Source organism: Hyperoodon ampullatus (assembly GCF_949752795.1).
Source record: "Hyperoodon ampullatus genome assembly, chromosome: 15".
NCBI lineage: Eukaryota > Metazoa > Chordata > Mammalia > Artiodactyla > Ziphiidae > Hyperoodon > Hyperoodon ampullatus.
The window spans coordinates 82,055,169-82,071,571 of NC_136928.1; the positions used below are offsets into that span (position 1 = coordinate 82,055,169).

Below are 16,403 nucleotides of genomic sequence, written 5' to 3' on the forward strand. Positions count from 1 at the left end.
GCAGCAGCAAAAACTTGCCCAAGGTCACCTGGGGAGATGGCAGTACAGCCCAGACTTTCTGACAAAGAATTAGTGTTCTTGCCCCTACCCTCCCTCCCTACCACAAAGGTTCTGTCCCCTGACCGTTCTGCTCAGGGGTCTCCATCCCCCACCCACCTGCACTGGTTTCTCCTCTTGCCTGAGCTGTCTCTAATTTCAGTAAGCTTGAAATTCACTGGTCATACAGAAAGCATTTTATCTGTCCTTGCACATGCAAATTCTTTCCATTGGGATTTCTTAGTGTCCAGCTCCACCCCAGCCCACACGGCCATAAACACTCATGTGTCTACAGCCTGGCCCCAGGGATTCCAGAAATAACAGCAGGCCCCTCCATTAGAACACTGGAACATAGTAAGGCATTTCTGCATTAAGACACAAGCCCTTTCCAGCCCAGGCCTCTCCTGTCCATCAAAGCACAAAGCAACCTTTACAAGTCAGGACAGGGAGGGGCAGCTGGGAGGGAGTGTAGATTTCTGGAAGGTCCGCACCTTCTCCTGCCGTCTCTCTGCTCTCAGATCTTCCATTCTAGAGAGTCTCCAGATCTGCTCCAGGCTCCACTTAGAATCTGAAATTCTTTCTTGGCTGTGTCATTCTTTGCCTTCAATGATCTATTCTCCCTTGGACATGCTGGAACTGGAATCATGGCAGTGTGAGCCCATATGGCACAAAGGCCACTTTCCAGACACCCAAGACAGCCACCTGATTTGGAGTCAGGCACTGGGGAAGTGCCAGGAAAGAAGGGAGTGGCTGGAGGGGAGTGCCCAGTTTAAGGAGAAAGGAAAAGGCTAGCAATGACCCTCAATAAAAGGCATGTAGGGCGATCATTCCCATTTCAGAAGGATGTTCACGAGTAGAAAGTCAGAAGTCAACATCTAGGGAGAGAAGTTTAGCTTTTCAAGTGTCCTCTCAAAAATAATACCAGAAGGGACTTACCTGGTGGCGCAATGGTTAAGAATCCGCCTGTCAATGCAGGGGACACAGGTTGGAGCCCTGGTCTGGGAAGATCCCACATGCCACGAGGCAACTATGCCCGTGCACCACAATTACTGAGCCTGCGCTCTAAAGTCTGTGAGCCACAACTACTGAGTCCGTGTGCCACAACTACTGAAGCCCACGAGCCTAGAGCCCGTGCTCTGCCACAAGAGAAGCCACCGCAATGAGAAGCCCGCACACCGCAATGAAGAATAGCCCCTGCTCTCTGCAACTAGAGAAAGCCCGCGCACAGCAACGAAGACCCAACGCAGCCAAAAATAAATAAATAAATTTATTTAAAAAATATATATACCAGAAGATAAAAAAAGCGTGTACGCATAAGACGACAATGATGTAAAAAATACGTATTTAGATGCATGACCTAGAAAGGCTGGAAAGAAATATAAAAACAGTTGCTTTTTCGGGGGTCGGGGGGAGGATTAAATGGGTGTTTTTCTCCAAATTATCCTTAAGGTCATTTCCCATTTTAAAGAAAATCATAATATCTGGCATTGCCAGAGACACCTGCCTGGACTTTTTTGGGTATTTTCCAAGGGAATTTCAGGTTTTAGGTGCCCGTCCGAAACCGAATTTATCTTGTAAAACGCATGCTTATGCCACTCTCCAGGAACTAATTCCTCTTTACTGGGGATGGGATTATTTCTAATTCGCGGTCCCCATCGCAACGTCATTAAAGGCTGAGTTCAGTGTATTGAGCTCCAAACCTTTGTCACGAATAGGAAGGTGGAGGAAAGGCAGGCGCTTGTGCAACAAAACAGCCGATGGTGTCACCCTCCCAGGCCAGACCTCACCAGGGCCGACGAGAGACGCAGCTGCATTAGCCCACAGGATGCAATGCACCATCAGCAACGCTGCTGCAGCAGGAGACCCGGCCACCGCAGGGGAGGTCATGCGAGCCTCCTGCGCCCGTGCCGCGCCCACGAGCGCCGGGGGTGGCGGGGAGGTTGAGGGGAGTTGGTAACAGCATCGCCATGGCAACAGTGACGTCCTTGTACCCTGGATCTAATTGGAGGAAACCCCGTGGCCGAAGCCGCAGCCTGCCGGCCAACCGAACTTGCCCAAGCCGACCCACCCTCCTAGCCTCCGCTTCCTCTCCTGCCCCGCCCCCTTCGCCCCCTTCCGCGCGCTCAGTCCTCATTGGCCAGAGGCGGGGAGGAAGGCGGGACTCTCGGGGACAGCTCAGCGCGCCATTGGGCGGGGGGAGCGAGGGCCGCCGCGCTGCGGCCCGCCTCCCGGCTCGGAGGTAGGCTGAGACGGGAGGGTCCTCGGCTAAAGCCAAAGGCGGATCAAAGTGGTGGGACTCGCGCCGCGGCCGCGGAGACGTGAAGGTGAGCGCTAGGGTCGCCCCCGGCCCTGCTCGGGTCGGGTCGGGCCCGAGAGTCCGGCGGGAGGCCAGCCCCGGGGAGCGGCTGGCCTCGACGCCGCTCTCCTCAGGGACGGCTCCGGCGGGAAGGAAGGTGCGGGCCAACGGCCGCTTCCATCTTGGGCCGGGCGGGCGCGGGAGCGGCCCTTCCTCCTCCTCTCCTTCCTCCTCCTCCTCCTCCCCCCGCCGCGGGCCGCTTCGGCTGGCGCCCCCGGGCCTCCCGGGAACCCCGCGGGGAGGATGGGCGGGGGAGGGAAATTCAACGGGGCCGCGCGTGCGGACACAGACAAAGGGGGCGGCGGGCGGGCGGGCGGGCTGCCGGGGCGGCGGGCGCATTGTCTGACGGCGCCGCCCCCGCCTTCTGCCCGCGACCCCGCCCCGCCCGCAGGCCCTCCGCACTCCTCCTCGGCATCCGGGTCGGTGCTCGCCCTCGTTGTCCTGTCCCCGGCCCCATGGAGAAGACGGAGCTGATCCAGAAGGCCAAGCTGGCCGAGCAGGCCGAGCGCTACGACGACATGGCCACCTGCATGAAGGCCGTGACGGAGCAGGGCGCCGAGCTGTCCAACGAGGAGCGCAACCTGCTCTCGGTGGCCTACAAGAACGTGGTCGGGGGCCGCAGGTCCGCCTGGAGGGTCATCTCGAGCATCGAGCAGAAGACCGACACCTCCGACAAGAAGCTGCAGCTGATTAAGGACTATCGGGAGAAAGTGGAGTCCGAACTGCGGTCCATCTGCACCACGGTCCTGGTGAGTCCGCGACCGTCCGGGCGGCGGGCGCCGAGGCGCCTTTGTGTGAGGCTCTCCGTGGGGAGTTCCCCGGGAACGGGAACGAAGTGGGGGCCGGGGCCTGCCTGACGCCCTGCCGACGCGTAGAAGGGCTTGAGGAGGTCAGCCTTGGCTTCCTTAACGCGTTATTTCAGTTCTTGAGATGAAGAAGCTGCTTTTTCTTTTTTTTTTTTCTTTCCGGTGGTAAGTATGTCTTTCCTAGGTGCTGCGTTGCTCCTCCACCAGATACGTTTAAACATGAGAGTAGTTTTGTAGAAGGCTGACAGTCGTTTTGCAGCGTCCTGAGGCGATCTGGGAACCCTTTAAACGTATTGAATCAGTTCGTAGGCTTCAGGCTTCCGTTGAAAGAAGGGGCGGGCGCCTTTTCCCTAAAGATCACGTATGTAAGTCGGTTTTCCTCCCACATCCAGCAACGGAAATGTACTTCGAAAATCTGAATAGGTACCTCGTTTTTCAAGTAAGAGTATCCGTTGAGTTTTTCCTTGTTAAAAGCGGGGAAGGGGGAGAGTTTGGTACATGTGAATAAGGCACAGCTACATCAAAGGAATAAAATGTCCTGGGACATTTCGGTGCTTGATACCATTTCTTCGCTGTTACATAGCTACACGTGAACCCCGAGGTGTTGAAATGAATTCAGATCTGGTGTGGAGTAAGCGAGGAAAGCTCTCCAGGTTTTGAGCTGCCGGTCTTAGCTAGGGTGGCTTTGGGTGGAGTGGGGTGACCGCTGTAGTCACGCTTATTGGTGAGAGAGAGCATTTTTAGCTTCGTCATTGTATGGATCTTTTGATCAGTAAGATAAGTTTTTAAAACGTCAATACCAGCATTATATCCTGAGGTATTTTAAAGTGTTTTAATACTGCAAAGAGTCATTTCTACTAATAAAATATGAAAGAGCCGCTGCGGTTGCCTCTTTTAAGTGCCACTTTTCCAAGGGGCCTACTGATTTTTGATGTGTTTGTTCCATGTCGTGTTTTAGGTGGGCTTTGAAAGACAAACATGCCAGATTGGTGATTTTTCAAGAGGGAATAGAGGGGGAAATGCCTCTTGCTCTCCCAGCCTTCGCTTCCTTGCCCTTGAGATTCGTGGGGCAGGAAAGCTTTTTTCTTCCACCTATTTTTCCAGTAAAATAACAAGTGATCTGAACGAAATCATGGCTGATGGAGATACCTGGTCAACGGGCGAAGGAAGCAGTGCAGAGCGTGTTTCAGAGGTGGAGAAAACTTTGAGATTATTTGCTTTATGTAGGCGAGATGTTATGTTCATCCATGTCTTAGGTTCCACTCCCTGCCTAGCATAGAGGAGACACTTAGGCTTTTGGAACTGAACTGCTTGTATTCAAAAAATTTGCCAGCTTGAAAGTGATGGTAGACTTCAGTGGCATATGGTAATGGTTATTGACAACATCCACTCTGTCATCGAGGAAGACTGTAAGAACTCCATATGTTAACGAGAAGCTTTTTTTTCTATGCATGTTTTACTTTGGGACACTCTCACAGCATATTTCAATCTCTTTGTTCTGTTATTGTTTTGCAGTTTGTTACTTACCCTGCAGCAATTCAGAATTACCACAGAATTTTTCCTGTTCTCTAGCAAGTTAGCTGGGAATATTTGTTTTATTTTGTGGCTCCTATAAATTTTAGCTTCTCTAATGGCATAAGTAGAGGAGACTTTGCTTAGTTGATAAGTGACTTGAAATAGAGACCAAATAGATCATTTCAGTACGAGAGAACCCCTGAAATTAGGACAGGTTTTGTTTGTTTGTTTGTTCTGTTTTCTTCACATATACTAAGTGAAATAGAAGAGTTGATTCATCGGACACCAAGGAATAAATAAAATATTTTTATTAGTGAAATGGCTTAAAAGACTAATTGTGACTTAACGGCCAACCTCCGAAAAAAGTCCTGAGGAAAGCCCATTGTCAAGTTGGCCGCTGTATTTGAGAGCTTAGCATGTGCAAGGCACTGTGCTAAAGCAGCATGGGGAAGAGCAATGCTGAAAACGGTAGATTTTGTCCTCCAGTAATTTATAATAAGGAGTGCATATGAGAAATCCCCAAATGTAAATAATATATAATTCCCGTAAGATGGTTATGAATAAAATGCTATGTAGTTTAAAGGAAACAGAAACCTCAGGAAAAGCTTTACAAGGAGGGGCTTTTGGAATGAGCGTTGAGGGAGGGGGATCGCGGTGGGGGGAGTGTCAATATTCCAAGCAGAAGAAGTATACAGGATGGGCCTTATTCATGGAAGAAGGTTTCTGTATGAGGATCAGAATATGTGCAGAGCTGGTGCAGGAGAAAAGCCTGTGAAAGAAGATAGGAACTATATAAGAGAATGTCAGAGGGACTTTTTCTCATTTGATTGACAGTGGGAAGACTCTGAAGATTTTCGAATGAGATGCAGGTGGCAGTATCTAGAATTCATGGTTTGGGTGCTAATTTCCGGTTTGTAATCTGAACTGATAGATAAGGAAGTGATAGACAAGTGAACAAGAATTTGAGAATTGGTAAATTAGTGATTTAATCAGGAGTCTATCAAATAATGGGGGAAGAAGAATGAAATCTAAAGTTGCTGAACATGAGCCAAAATTAGGTTTTCTCGCTTTTTTCCCCCCTTTGGTAAGCAAGAAGGAGAATTTAGTGTGGAGGAAGTGGATGACACTGACTTGTTATAGAAGGCTAATAAAAGAGTAACGTGGAGGGCTAGGCAGAATTTTGGTTTTAAATAGCAGAGATTCTCAGCTTCATCTTTCTATTTCATAGAGTAGGTTCAGGGTGGAATTATTTGGACTGTTTACTCAAAATGAACATGGCAGACAACTCTCAACCCTGTTGATAATCATTGCGGAGGCAGTAAAAAATGTTGAAATCCAAATATGTAATCTAAAGAGCAAAAGGAATTAACAAGACCCAAACAGCCAAGACCAGACTCTTCGTAGAATCTAAGAGAAGTTAAAGAGGAAGATATTACCAAGTTATCTCTGTCTCTCAGTGTCATTTGTGAAACCAGAGGTTGGGCTAAAATTTCTAAGTCTGTTCCAATTCTGATACTTGGGGACTATAGAGTTATATGGTCCCAGTCATTCCACCTGTGCTCTGACTTCCAACTCTAAAATGACTAGTTTTTATAGTCCAGGTTGAAGAAGAACATGTCCTTAATCATTTAAGAAATGTTGAAAAACTAACGACTTCAGTGAAATGTCTTTAGGAAGAGGGGATGCAGAAGTCATTGGTGATCCTAGTAAGCAGTGTTGGAAATAGCAAAGTTTAAGTGAAAAAGGTTAATACTGTAAGTTGTATGACAACCGGGCAGTGGTTAAAAACTTGAACAAGGTGTTTAAGAGTCATTAAGAACTGGGGTGTGAGGTAAGGGTAATTGAAGAAATCAGAGGGGTCCACAAAGCCCTTCTGGGACCTGAGAACAAATATCATGTACAAAGTTCATGACCTTGGAGTAAGAACAGGACACTTAGGGAATGTAGTTACAAGATAACCTCTGTCTCAGGCAACCCCATGTTATCCTTCTGTGTTAATGGTCTTTTTATTAGACTATTTTCAATAGGTTGCTTTAGTATAATGTATAAACGGTTTCGGGAGTTAAGGTCTATGTTGTGATTTTTTTTTTAAAGTAAGAATCATTTAAAATATATAGAAACTGAAATTTGTCTCTGGTGTGTAAAAGCCCTGTAATCTTAATTCCATAATGTGCTTGAATTTAGTTGTGTTCTGAATTAATCTCTTAATGAAAATGTTTAGTGCTAGTTGTTTGAAGTAAGACCAATATGTTGTTCTTGATAGTTAATGAGTCTTAATGTACTCTTTTTGACGTGATGGAAAAAGTATGGGCTCTGGAATCAAGACTGACTGTTTTTGGGTCATTGCTCCATAACCTTATAATTTTGTGACTGCAGGCAAGTTTCTCTCAGCCCCTGTTTCTTTATCTATAAACTGGTGATGATGGTTCTTGCCTTTGTAGGCTTGTAGTTAAAATAATAGGTAATAACGGACATTTAATGGGCATTTACTATTATATACTAAGTACTGTTTTAAGCACTTGATATACTCACTGTGTTCCCATTAGTTAGGTTGATAGTATTATTTGTGTTTTAAAGTTGAGAAAACGGGGGCATAAGGAAGTTAAGTAACCTGGTCAGTATCACAGAACTAGTGAGTGGTAGAGCAAGGATTGGAACCCAGGTGGTGTGACTCCAGATGAAAGTGTATGAAACACATTTGGCCCTAAACAACATAGTAGCTGACTAAAGATCACAGTGTTTGGGGGAATTTGTACAGTTTAATAAATGTTTGTAAGTTCGGAGGGAGGGAGGCTAGATCTGCGGTGGACAAAACTCACTTAGTCTATAATTTTGAAGCCCTCCTTTTATGCAGGATATTGCAGTAAAATTTTTAAACTTGACTTTTGGATTTTTTGCATTTAGAGTGTAAGCTCCTTGAAGCTAAGAGTTGTTTCTGAAGAGTGAAATGGAATGGAATATTGTACATACAGGCATAGAAGCATAAGGTTTGATCAGTGGTTCTCAGCCAGGGTGAATTTACCCGCCAGGGGACATTTGGCAAGTTCTGGAGATAGTTTTTGCTTGTCAAGGCTGGGGTGGGAGTGGGGAGGTGCTACTGATACACTGTGAGTAGAAACCTAAATGCTGCTAAGCATCACATAACGCATAGGAAAATCCCCCACCACAAAGAATTACCCAGCCCAAATGTCAGTAATGACTGAGGTTGAGAAACTCTGGGTTAGGTTATAAATAAAACAAGCAGTATTAAGTTGTATTGAATTGTATCACACCTGTCCTTTAGATTCTTATTAATATATTGGCATCTTGTCAGAACCCTTTGTCTAGACTTCAGCTATTTTTTTTTCTTTGACACTCTTGTGCGTATGCTATTTAACTCTGCAGTTCACCTGTCTGGCACTTACTCACTTACTCAGTGGGTTCTGCATTTTCAAAGTTCCACCTCAGGGTTTACCTCCAAGGCCTTAGCTTTTTTCTTTTAAAAAAAACTTGGGGGGCTTCCCTGGTGGCGCAGTGGTTGGGAGTCCGCCTGCCGATGCAGGGGACACGGGTTCGTGCCCCGGTCCGGGAGGATCCCGCATGCCATGGAGCGGCTGGGCCCGTGAGCCATGGCCGCTGAGCCTGCGCGTCCGGAGCCTGTGCTCCGCAACGGGAGAGGCCACACAGTGAGAGGCCCGTGTACCGCAAAAAAAAAAAAAAAAAAAAAAAAATTGGCACAGAGAAAAACGATCCAACTGAAATTATAGTGAAATCTATTTAGAAGAGGCAGTTAAAACTGATGAACAGCAAATATTCCCCTCTCCTTCATAACTGCCATTAATAGTTTGGCATATGTGGTTCCAGACTTTCGAGCCTGTACTGTGTGTTTATTTGGATGTTGCATAATTATACTAATGCCCCACTGAACATTTAGGTTGTAAACAAATTTTTCTCTTTTATAAACAACACTGGGAAGGACATCCTTGTTGCGTGCTTTATGCTAGGATTTACTTAGGTTAAGTTTTGGGAAATGAAATTTCCAATCAGAAGATAACGCATTTTTTTTTTCCCCAGATAGCCCTCTGAAAAGATTTTATGTGTTTATACTGTCATCAGCTGTTGTTGAGAAACCCCATTTCCCCTTACCCTCTCCAGCACAGACAGTTGTTTGAGGTTAACAAAAATCTAGTGGCTGGAAGGGTTGAAATTTTACCTCCTTGTTCAGTTTTGGGTGTAATGAGGACTACCTTTGTTCTCATAAAGGGCCGGTTACCAGACTTTTTTTTTTTTTTTTTTTTTGAGTCTCATATACAGTTTCACTTATAAAATGATGCCATAGCATGGGATTAGTTAATTCAGGGTGCTTGACAGTTGGGAAATCTGCTTGATCATATTGATGTTTATTTATTCCTTTTTGATATTTATCAATACCAATTTTTGTATTTAGCACTAGTTCTTTCAGAGTAACGACGGAAAATATCTTTGTACCATTGACTTTCTGGGTATCGAGGGATGGTAGAGAGGCATCATTTGAAAAGATGAGAAAAGAATAAAAACTATAGTTCATCCATTTCTACTTAAATTAAACTCTTAATCCATGGGTAAATCAACAATGAAGTTTCCTGAAATATTTCATGATAAATAATTCGACCAGATTCGAAAACATTGTTTGCATATTGAAGTGTTTAAAGACAAAATGATGCTGATACCTAGAACTTCAAAATAATGGGTGAGGGTTATAGATGAAAGAAGTGTGTCTGTGAATTAATATAGTTGCAACTGGCTTTAATGGGAATTCATTATACTACTCTCTCTTCTCTTGTATATGTTTGCAGTTTTCCATAATTAAAGGGTTTTCACCCCTAGAAATTTTCCACCCTTACGTACTTACACAAGAGGAAAGACCTGTACAAGAATGACCATAGCAGCTTTGTTCTAAGAGCAGAAAACTGAAAACAATTCATTAGTAGGAAAAAGGGTAAACTGAGGTATATTCATACAGTGGGATACTATTCAGCCGTAAAAAGGAATGGACTACTGACGCATACTATAATGTAGATGAATTTCAAATACACACTAAGTGTAAGAAGCTTTGCACAAAATAGTACATAATGTCATTCTATTTATATGAAATTCTAGAACAAGCAGAAGTAGTCTGTGGGTGAAAAATCAGAAGAGTGGTGACCTCTGGGGATGGAGGCAGGGACTGACTGAAAGGGGCAGGAGAGAACTTTCTGTGGTGATTGTAATGTTCTTTGTGTTGATATGGATTTGTGTTACACATGTATATGCATTTGTGGAAACTCAGGAAATATGCGCTTAACATTTGTTCATTTCGTTGTATGTAAATTTTTGCTTCAAAAGAAAATAAACTCTAGTTAGTGATATTCGTGTACTGATGTCTCAGTTTACACTAAAACTAGTAGAAATGGATGGTTATTTGATAAAGCAGTTTGGTAAAAGGTTAATGGTAGTATCTGGGTGGTGGGTATATGGGTGCTCACTGTAATTGTTGGTTGCTGTATATTAGGGGTATAATATTCTACACGCTATGGTTGAATGCCTTTTTTTTTTTTTTTCTTTTTTTTTTTGCGGTACGCGGGCCTCTCACCGCTGTGGCCTCTCCCGCTGCGGAGCACAGGCTCCGGACGCGCAGGCTCAGTAGCCATGGCTCACGGGCCCAGCCGCTCCGCGGCATGTGGGATCCTCCCGGACCGGGGCACGAACCCGCGTCCCCTGCATCGGCAGGCGGACCCTCAACCACTGCGCCACCAGGGAAGCCCTAACATTTTTTTTAATAAAAAAATTGTATGAGAAAAATGGCATTGCTTTATAATCTGTTACAGTATCACGTCTCTTTTAGCTCTTGGAAAACTCCACTCATGAGAGAATGGCAGTGAAAAAGCAAATAGTACCTTAATACGTATTATGAAAATGGTTTTAGTTTGTGCCCTTCCCCATCCAGAAAGTTGGGGGGAGGGGTAGAAGTTCTGTGAACACATTTCGAAAATTGCTGCTCTGGGGGCATTCTGTGTGATTGAGCAGTTTCTGAGTAGTGGTCATCATGTGGTGATGATTAAATTTGTAAAACCTTCCCCTCCCTTCCCATTGCCCAGTCCCTTTACCCCCCAAATTATTCTAGGTGTATAGTTTTGGAGACCAGAAAAATCACAGACTTGATAATAAAGAAAAGTTTATTTTAGATATTGGGTAAGAAAGAGTCTCTGTTCATTCCTGAAAAACTAACTTGAGAACTAGTATGTTGGAATGGCTTCTGCTTCCTTATGTTGAGAATGGTAAAGTAAGGTTAATATGACGTCTCACTCCCCAGTGCCCAACCCAAAGGCAGAGGTGGCATGAATGAAATATGTAGATAATGGGCTTTTGGATCTGGTTGCATTTAGGTTTGAAAGTTAGCTCTTGAAGATAGGAAGTCAGGTTAGTTGTTAGCCAGCATTGGTTGAAGCATTTCAGTGAAACTCGTCTTTCACGAAGATCTTGACTATCCATTTACATTTTTTCTATCTAGCTGAACAGTATTCCATGATTTCTTTGTCAGCTGGACCTTTTGCTCTGGATGGATTTGGCGTGGGGTGGTGCTGAATACATGTTGTAAAATATTCTCAGTTTACTGACTGCCTTTGACCATTCTCCTGTATGTTTGCTGCAGGCTTTACTTAGAGAAATGGAGAAACAGTGGTGCAGGTGGTGAGACCATGACTATAAGGACTTCTGTAAATTTAATCTAAATGCTTATTCTTTTTTAAAAAATTTATTTTATTATTATTATTTTTTTTAAATTTATTTTTGGCTGCGCTGTGTCTTTGTTGCTGCGCGCGGGCTTTGTCTAGTTGTGGTGAGCGGGGGCTACTCTTTGTTGCGGTGTGCGGGCTTCTCATTGCGGTGGCTTCTCTTGTTGCGGAGCACGGGCTCCAGAGCGCAGGCTCAGTAGTTGTGGCGCAAGGGCTTAGCTGCTGCGCAGCATGTGGGATCTTCCAGACCAGGGCTCGAACCCGTGTCCCCTGCATTGGCAGGCGGACTCTCAACCACTGCGCCACCAGGGAAGCCCTAAATGCTTTATTCTTAAAGGACAGCCTTAGATTGCTCTTTGTAAGTGCCAGGGTGACTGTGGGAGATAAGTGGGAAAGTCCGTGAAACTGCTTTAAAACCATAATGATACTAAATCAGACTTTCTGCTGTTACTCATCTAGAGTATTTAGTACTCCCAGTTTCCTTCTTACTTTGCTCATTCCGCCAGACATGACTTGAACACAGCTCAGAAAGGTTTTGCTCTTTTAAAACTATAGTATTAGATAACTGTAACTAAACATGTATCAATACATATTAGGTGTTCTAATCTTTCAGCCTGGTACTATTTCCAAGTATTTGGCAGTATACTTCTAGCCCTTCAGTGATTGTGTTGCTCTCTCAGGATTCTGCTGGACTAGTAAAGAGGTTAGAAAGATTATAGTAAGGGTTTACGCATCCTTTAATCAGAGAATACTCTAGATTATTTGGGGACTGATTGCAGAGACCAGGTATTTGATTCTTAAGGATGTCAGAAACTTAAAAAAGAGTTTGGAAGGATTGACTATCCCGTTAATATAGTTGTGCTATATGTAAGTTAATTTTTATGTAATTTAGCTTTTAATATATTTGAAAAAAATTATGCAGTATTTAAACATCGAGGGACTGACATTTGAAATGGGGAATGGTATATATTGAGGTGACTTTATGTTCCTGAACAAATTGAGATGGGAGTCTTTATCAAACTACCAATGGTCCCCTGGAAATTTTTATTTCCTCCTGACCTTTCCCACATCTACCAAGATACTTGGAGAAGAAAAAAACCTGAGAACCATATAATTAGAGAAAGGCTCAAGAGAGTAGCAACTTCAAAAGATTAGGGGGCTTCCCTGGTGGCGCAGTGGTTGAGAGTCAGCCTGCCGATGCAGGGGACACGGGTTCGTGCCCCGGTCCGGGAGGATCCCACATGCCACGGAGCGGCTGGGCCCGTGAGCCATGGCCGCTGAGCCTGCGCGTCCGGAGCCTGTGCTCCGCAATGGGAGAGGCTACAACAGTGAGAGGCCCGCGTACCGCAAAACAACAACAACAACAAAAAAGATTAGGGAAGGAGGTAGGGGAGAGTGCATTGGCCAGGCTCAATGACAAAATTTGTTAATTTTGATGAAATATGACTTATTTTTTTTTCTTAGGCTGCTTGTGCTTTTGTTGTAATATTTAGGAAACCATTACCTAATCCAAGGTTGTAAAGATTTATACCTGTGGTCTTATCTAAGACTTCTACCATTTTAGGTCTTACATTCAGACTTTCGGTCCATTTGGAGTTAATTTTTGCATGTGGTGTGAAGTGGGGCCCAACCGTCATTCTTTTCATGTGGCTGCTCAAGTTGTCCCAGCACCATTTGTTGAAATATTCATGTATGCTTGATCTGAAATTCTCAACTTATGGGGAAAATAACAAGTGGCTTGGCATAAAAGCTCACTTAAGGAAAACTTGTGATTGCTCCATTCTTCATGCTCTAGCCAAATTGTTCACTCAAAGCCCTGCATATTTTGTTTCTGTCCCTCTACTCACTGCTTTTCTTGGTTGGAAGCCCTTCCTTCTCCCATTTCTATATGTTGAAATCACACCTATCCTACCAGATATAATTTAGGTGCCACTACACTTGTTATTATAGTCAGTTACAAATTACAGCCTATTAATACTTTCAGACCTGTTTCCTTCTACCCTCTTATGTGCAATTATGGGTGGATGAGACATGTGTTTACCTGCAAGGAAACTGAGCCATATTGATTTACTTAGTTACATAGCCAGTTAGCTGTGACCTCAAATTCAACTCTTCTAGAATAGTGTTCTTTCTGTTCCCTCTGCCTTTCATAGTAAAGCCTTCCTTTATAGACCCTATTCTTCTGAGATCATCTCATCTTTCTCTGGGTTCTCTCTTGTGTGGAAGTCGGGGAGAGTCAAGGCTTTATAAGTCTATGCTCTTCAACTAGAGCAGCTTCCTTTTATCTCTTTTACTGTTTACTGGTATTGCTTAAAAAGACTTAGGGCAGCAGGGAGAGAAAATAAACACTTCAAAAAAATTTGAAACCATTACCCTGTTAGATGGAGTCCAAGTTCCTTAACAGGACTTAGGAGACCTTCAAGCCTTTCCCTTTAGCTTCCTTTCTCACTACTCACTCCTTCCCTCTGTGTTCCAGCCACATGGAATTCTATGGTTCTCTCCTATATTCTGTACTTTCTTAGCTCTGCTCTTATTCTTTCCCCTATGTAAGCATGGGTTGTTGTATTAATATAGTGTTTTGTTTTCCACCGTCTAGTAATGAGACCCAATTCTGTATTGTCTGGAGTTTACAAGTGTCCTGAGTTCCTCTTGCGGCTGCATCTAAGTCAGATCAATATTGGTAAGCTGTAAGGGTATGTAAGAATAAGGACTTCGTCTGTATTTTTTCTTCTGTATGCTATTAAGCACTGCTTTATTTTTCAAGGTTATTTTTTGTGCTGTACCCAGTAGTTCAGTTGAATATAATCAGTAACCCATGTAAGTTTAGGTGCAAATGCAGATAAATTTTTTTTTCTTTCTTTTTAAATTTTCTTCTCTTTATGCTCTGTAATAGATCTGGTAGACGAAAGGCTCAACTACAGGGTTGTATATAATTCAGCTGCAGAGGTAAATGTATGTGGCATGGGTTAGCCACAGATGGAAAAATTAGTCTGCAAATAATTGTGTAATTTCTATAATGTAGAAATGGCTTAATTCAATTTGTCATAGACTTACAAAAGACAAAGCTCATCTGAAAGTACACTGGTATCTTTGCTATTATCTATTTTTGGTAGTTTTCCTAGGATATAGCAAAACTTGACCCATATACTAAGCTAGCAAGGCAATTTTGACCTATTTTTAATTACTTGAACATATTTTCTTTTAGGTATCAGGATGTCTGTCCAGTTGGATTACTTATGACCAAACTAAGATTTGACTTCCTGTTCTGTTTGTTTTGTTTTCTTTTCCTTTTAGGGAACACTGTTGTTTTCTCACTATCATTTGTCATGTTTTACTTTGCAAATTGCAGTGGCTAACATAGTTTCTGGATACTAGTAAATTGCAAGTTCTCCAAGGGGAAGGAAGTATGGACATTGATGCTTGCCTTGGTTCTTCTGGTAGCACTGATCTGTAAGTGTTGGTAAATTGTGGTTGTTCATGTGTAATTGGTTTTAATGCAGATTTGACAGGTTTGGAAATCGGTATTAGTGTTGCCAGTGTGTGTATTAAACTGTCCTTCCAAACTTTTATATCCTGGCCAGAGGGTTGGGAACTTTGAACAGAAGGGATAACATTCGTATCTTGCTGTTGTGGCCACTCAGTATCTAGCTGCTAAAATGTGGAGATACAGCAGGTCAGACAAAGGCCTGGACATTACATTTGTCTCTAAGAATATCTGGACTTGGCTCGACTGCCTTGGGTGAAGTAAGGGGACAAAGACCGTGATTCTCTTTAATACTGACACATTGCAATTTGCACAAACCGTATTATTTGTCAGAGGCTAAACTCTTTCTGTTATGTGTCTTCACCACTGCAGTCATAACAGCTCTGTAGCTGCGTTGGAAGATGGGACGAGCATTCTTATACAAGAGAGCATTTTTATTGTTTTTAAGTGCTAATTGTTTAGGAGAGGAGAGAGGGGTGTACTGTGCTCACCAAAGGGCCCCTAAAAGGCACCACCGTGCCACAGTAGATGTTGATAGCAATAGTACTGTCATTGGTGATCAGTTTGCCTGGGTCATGGGTGGTGGTGGCTAGACATCTTCTAGACCAGGAGAAAGAGTTTGGAAATAATTGGGGACAGGGACATAGATCAGAGCTTTTTCTCTTTTTGTTGAGAACTTTGAATTCTTTTTATCTGTTTCCTCCCCTTCCCCTTTGCCTGTTTATCTTCTGGGTTTTAGCTCCTTATTTCTTTTTGCCCACAGAAGTAATTAACCACTTGATTGCATGGACTACTCTGGCTTATTTTACTTTCACTGAAACTACAGTAGCACATATATCCCCTTGGATCTGAGGAATCCATATTAATTTCTCTGACCACGGTAGCAGTTCATCGTGTCACATTAGTTCCTATTAATTTTCTTTTATTAATCTGACATGTGTTTCAGGCAATGTTGGGTTTTAGGTCTTTTGTTACTTTTAGAATCATATCTCACAAGTTTTACCACTTTTTGTACGAGGTGGTCTTTAGTCTACACCCGTTCTCCCAGGAAGGCATGTTCACAGTCATGAATGCTCCAGAGCTGTTTAAAGTTTAGTAAATAGAAATTGGAGATGTGAAGAACTTGGTAACACTTTTTCACAGATTTCTGTCCCTCAGATCACGGTAAGGCAGAATTGTCTGTCTGTCTGTCAGGGTGCCAGATGAGTAACACAGTAGTGTACACTTCTGGTCTAGGGTTTGTCTCCTTGGATTTAGGGCCTCCAAATCCACTTCGCTGGCACACTGAGGGGGGACTACAAGAGTTACAAGTCAGGCAGTCGTTGTCTAGCCCTGTTTATTGCTTGAAGGCAGATTTACTGGAGGAACCAAATTAGCATTAGAAGGTTGTTTGGTGAGCATAGAAACCAGCAAGAAGAGGCAGTAGTTGGATGATCTTAATGACTAGTTACTATCAGCACTGCTGCATCCAGCCT

General features: G+C 43.7%; 1 protein-coding gene across 3 annotated transcripts in view; it reads left to right on the plus strand.

Moving 5' to 3' along the window:
* The first annotated feature begins 2,318 nt into the window (after positions 1–2,318).
* The window catches only part of YWHAQ (tyrosine 3-monooxygenase/tryptophan 5-monooxygenase activation protein theta), a 37,346-nt gene continuing 23,261 nt past the window's right edge, over positions 2,319–16,403 (plus strand). For all 3 annotated transcript variants that reach the window (XM_079721316.1, XM_079721315.1, XM_079721314.1), the window contains exons 1-2: positions 2,319–2,360; positions 2,784–3,141. In XM_079721316.1, coding sequence (XP_079577442.1) covers positions 2,848–3,141 — 294 coding nt within the window. In that variant the 5' untranslated portion in view covers positions 2,319–2,360; positions 2,784–2,847. The remainder of the gene's footprint in view (positions 2,361–2,783; positions 3,142–16,403) is intronic.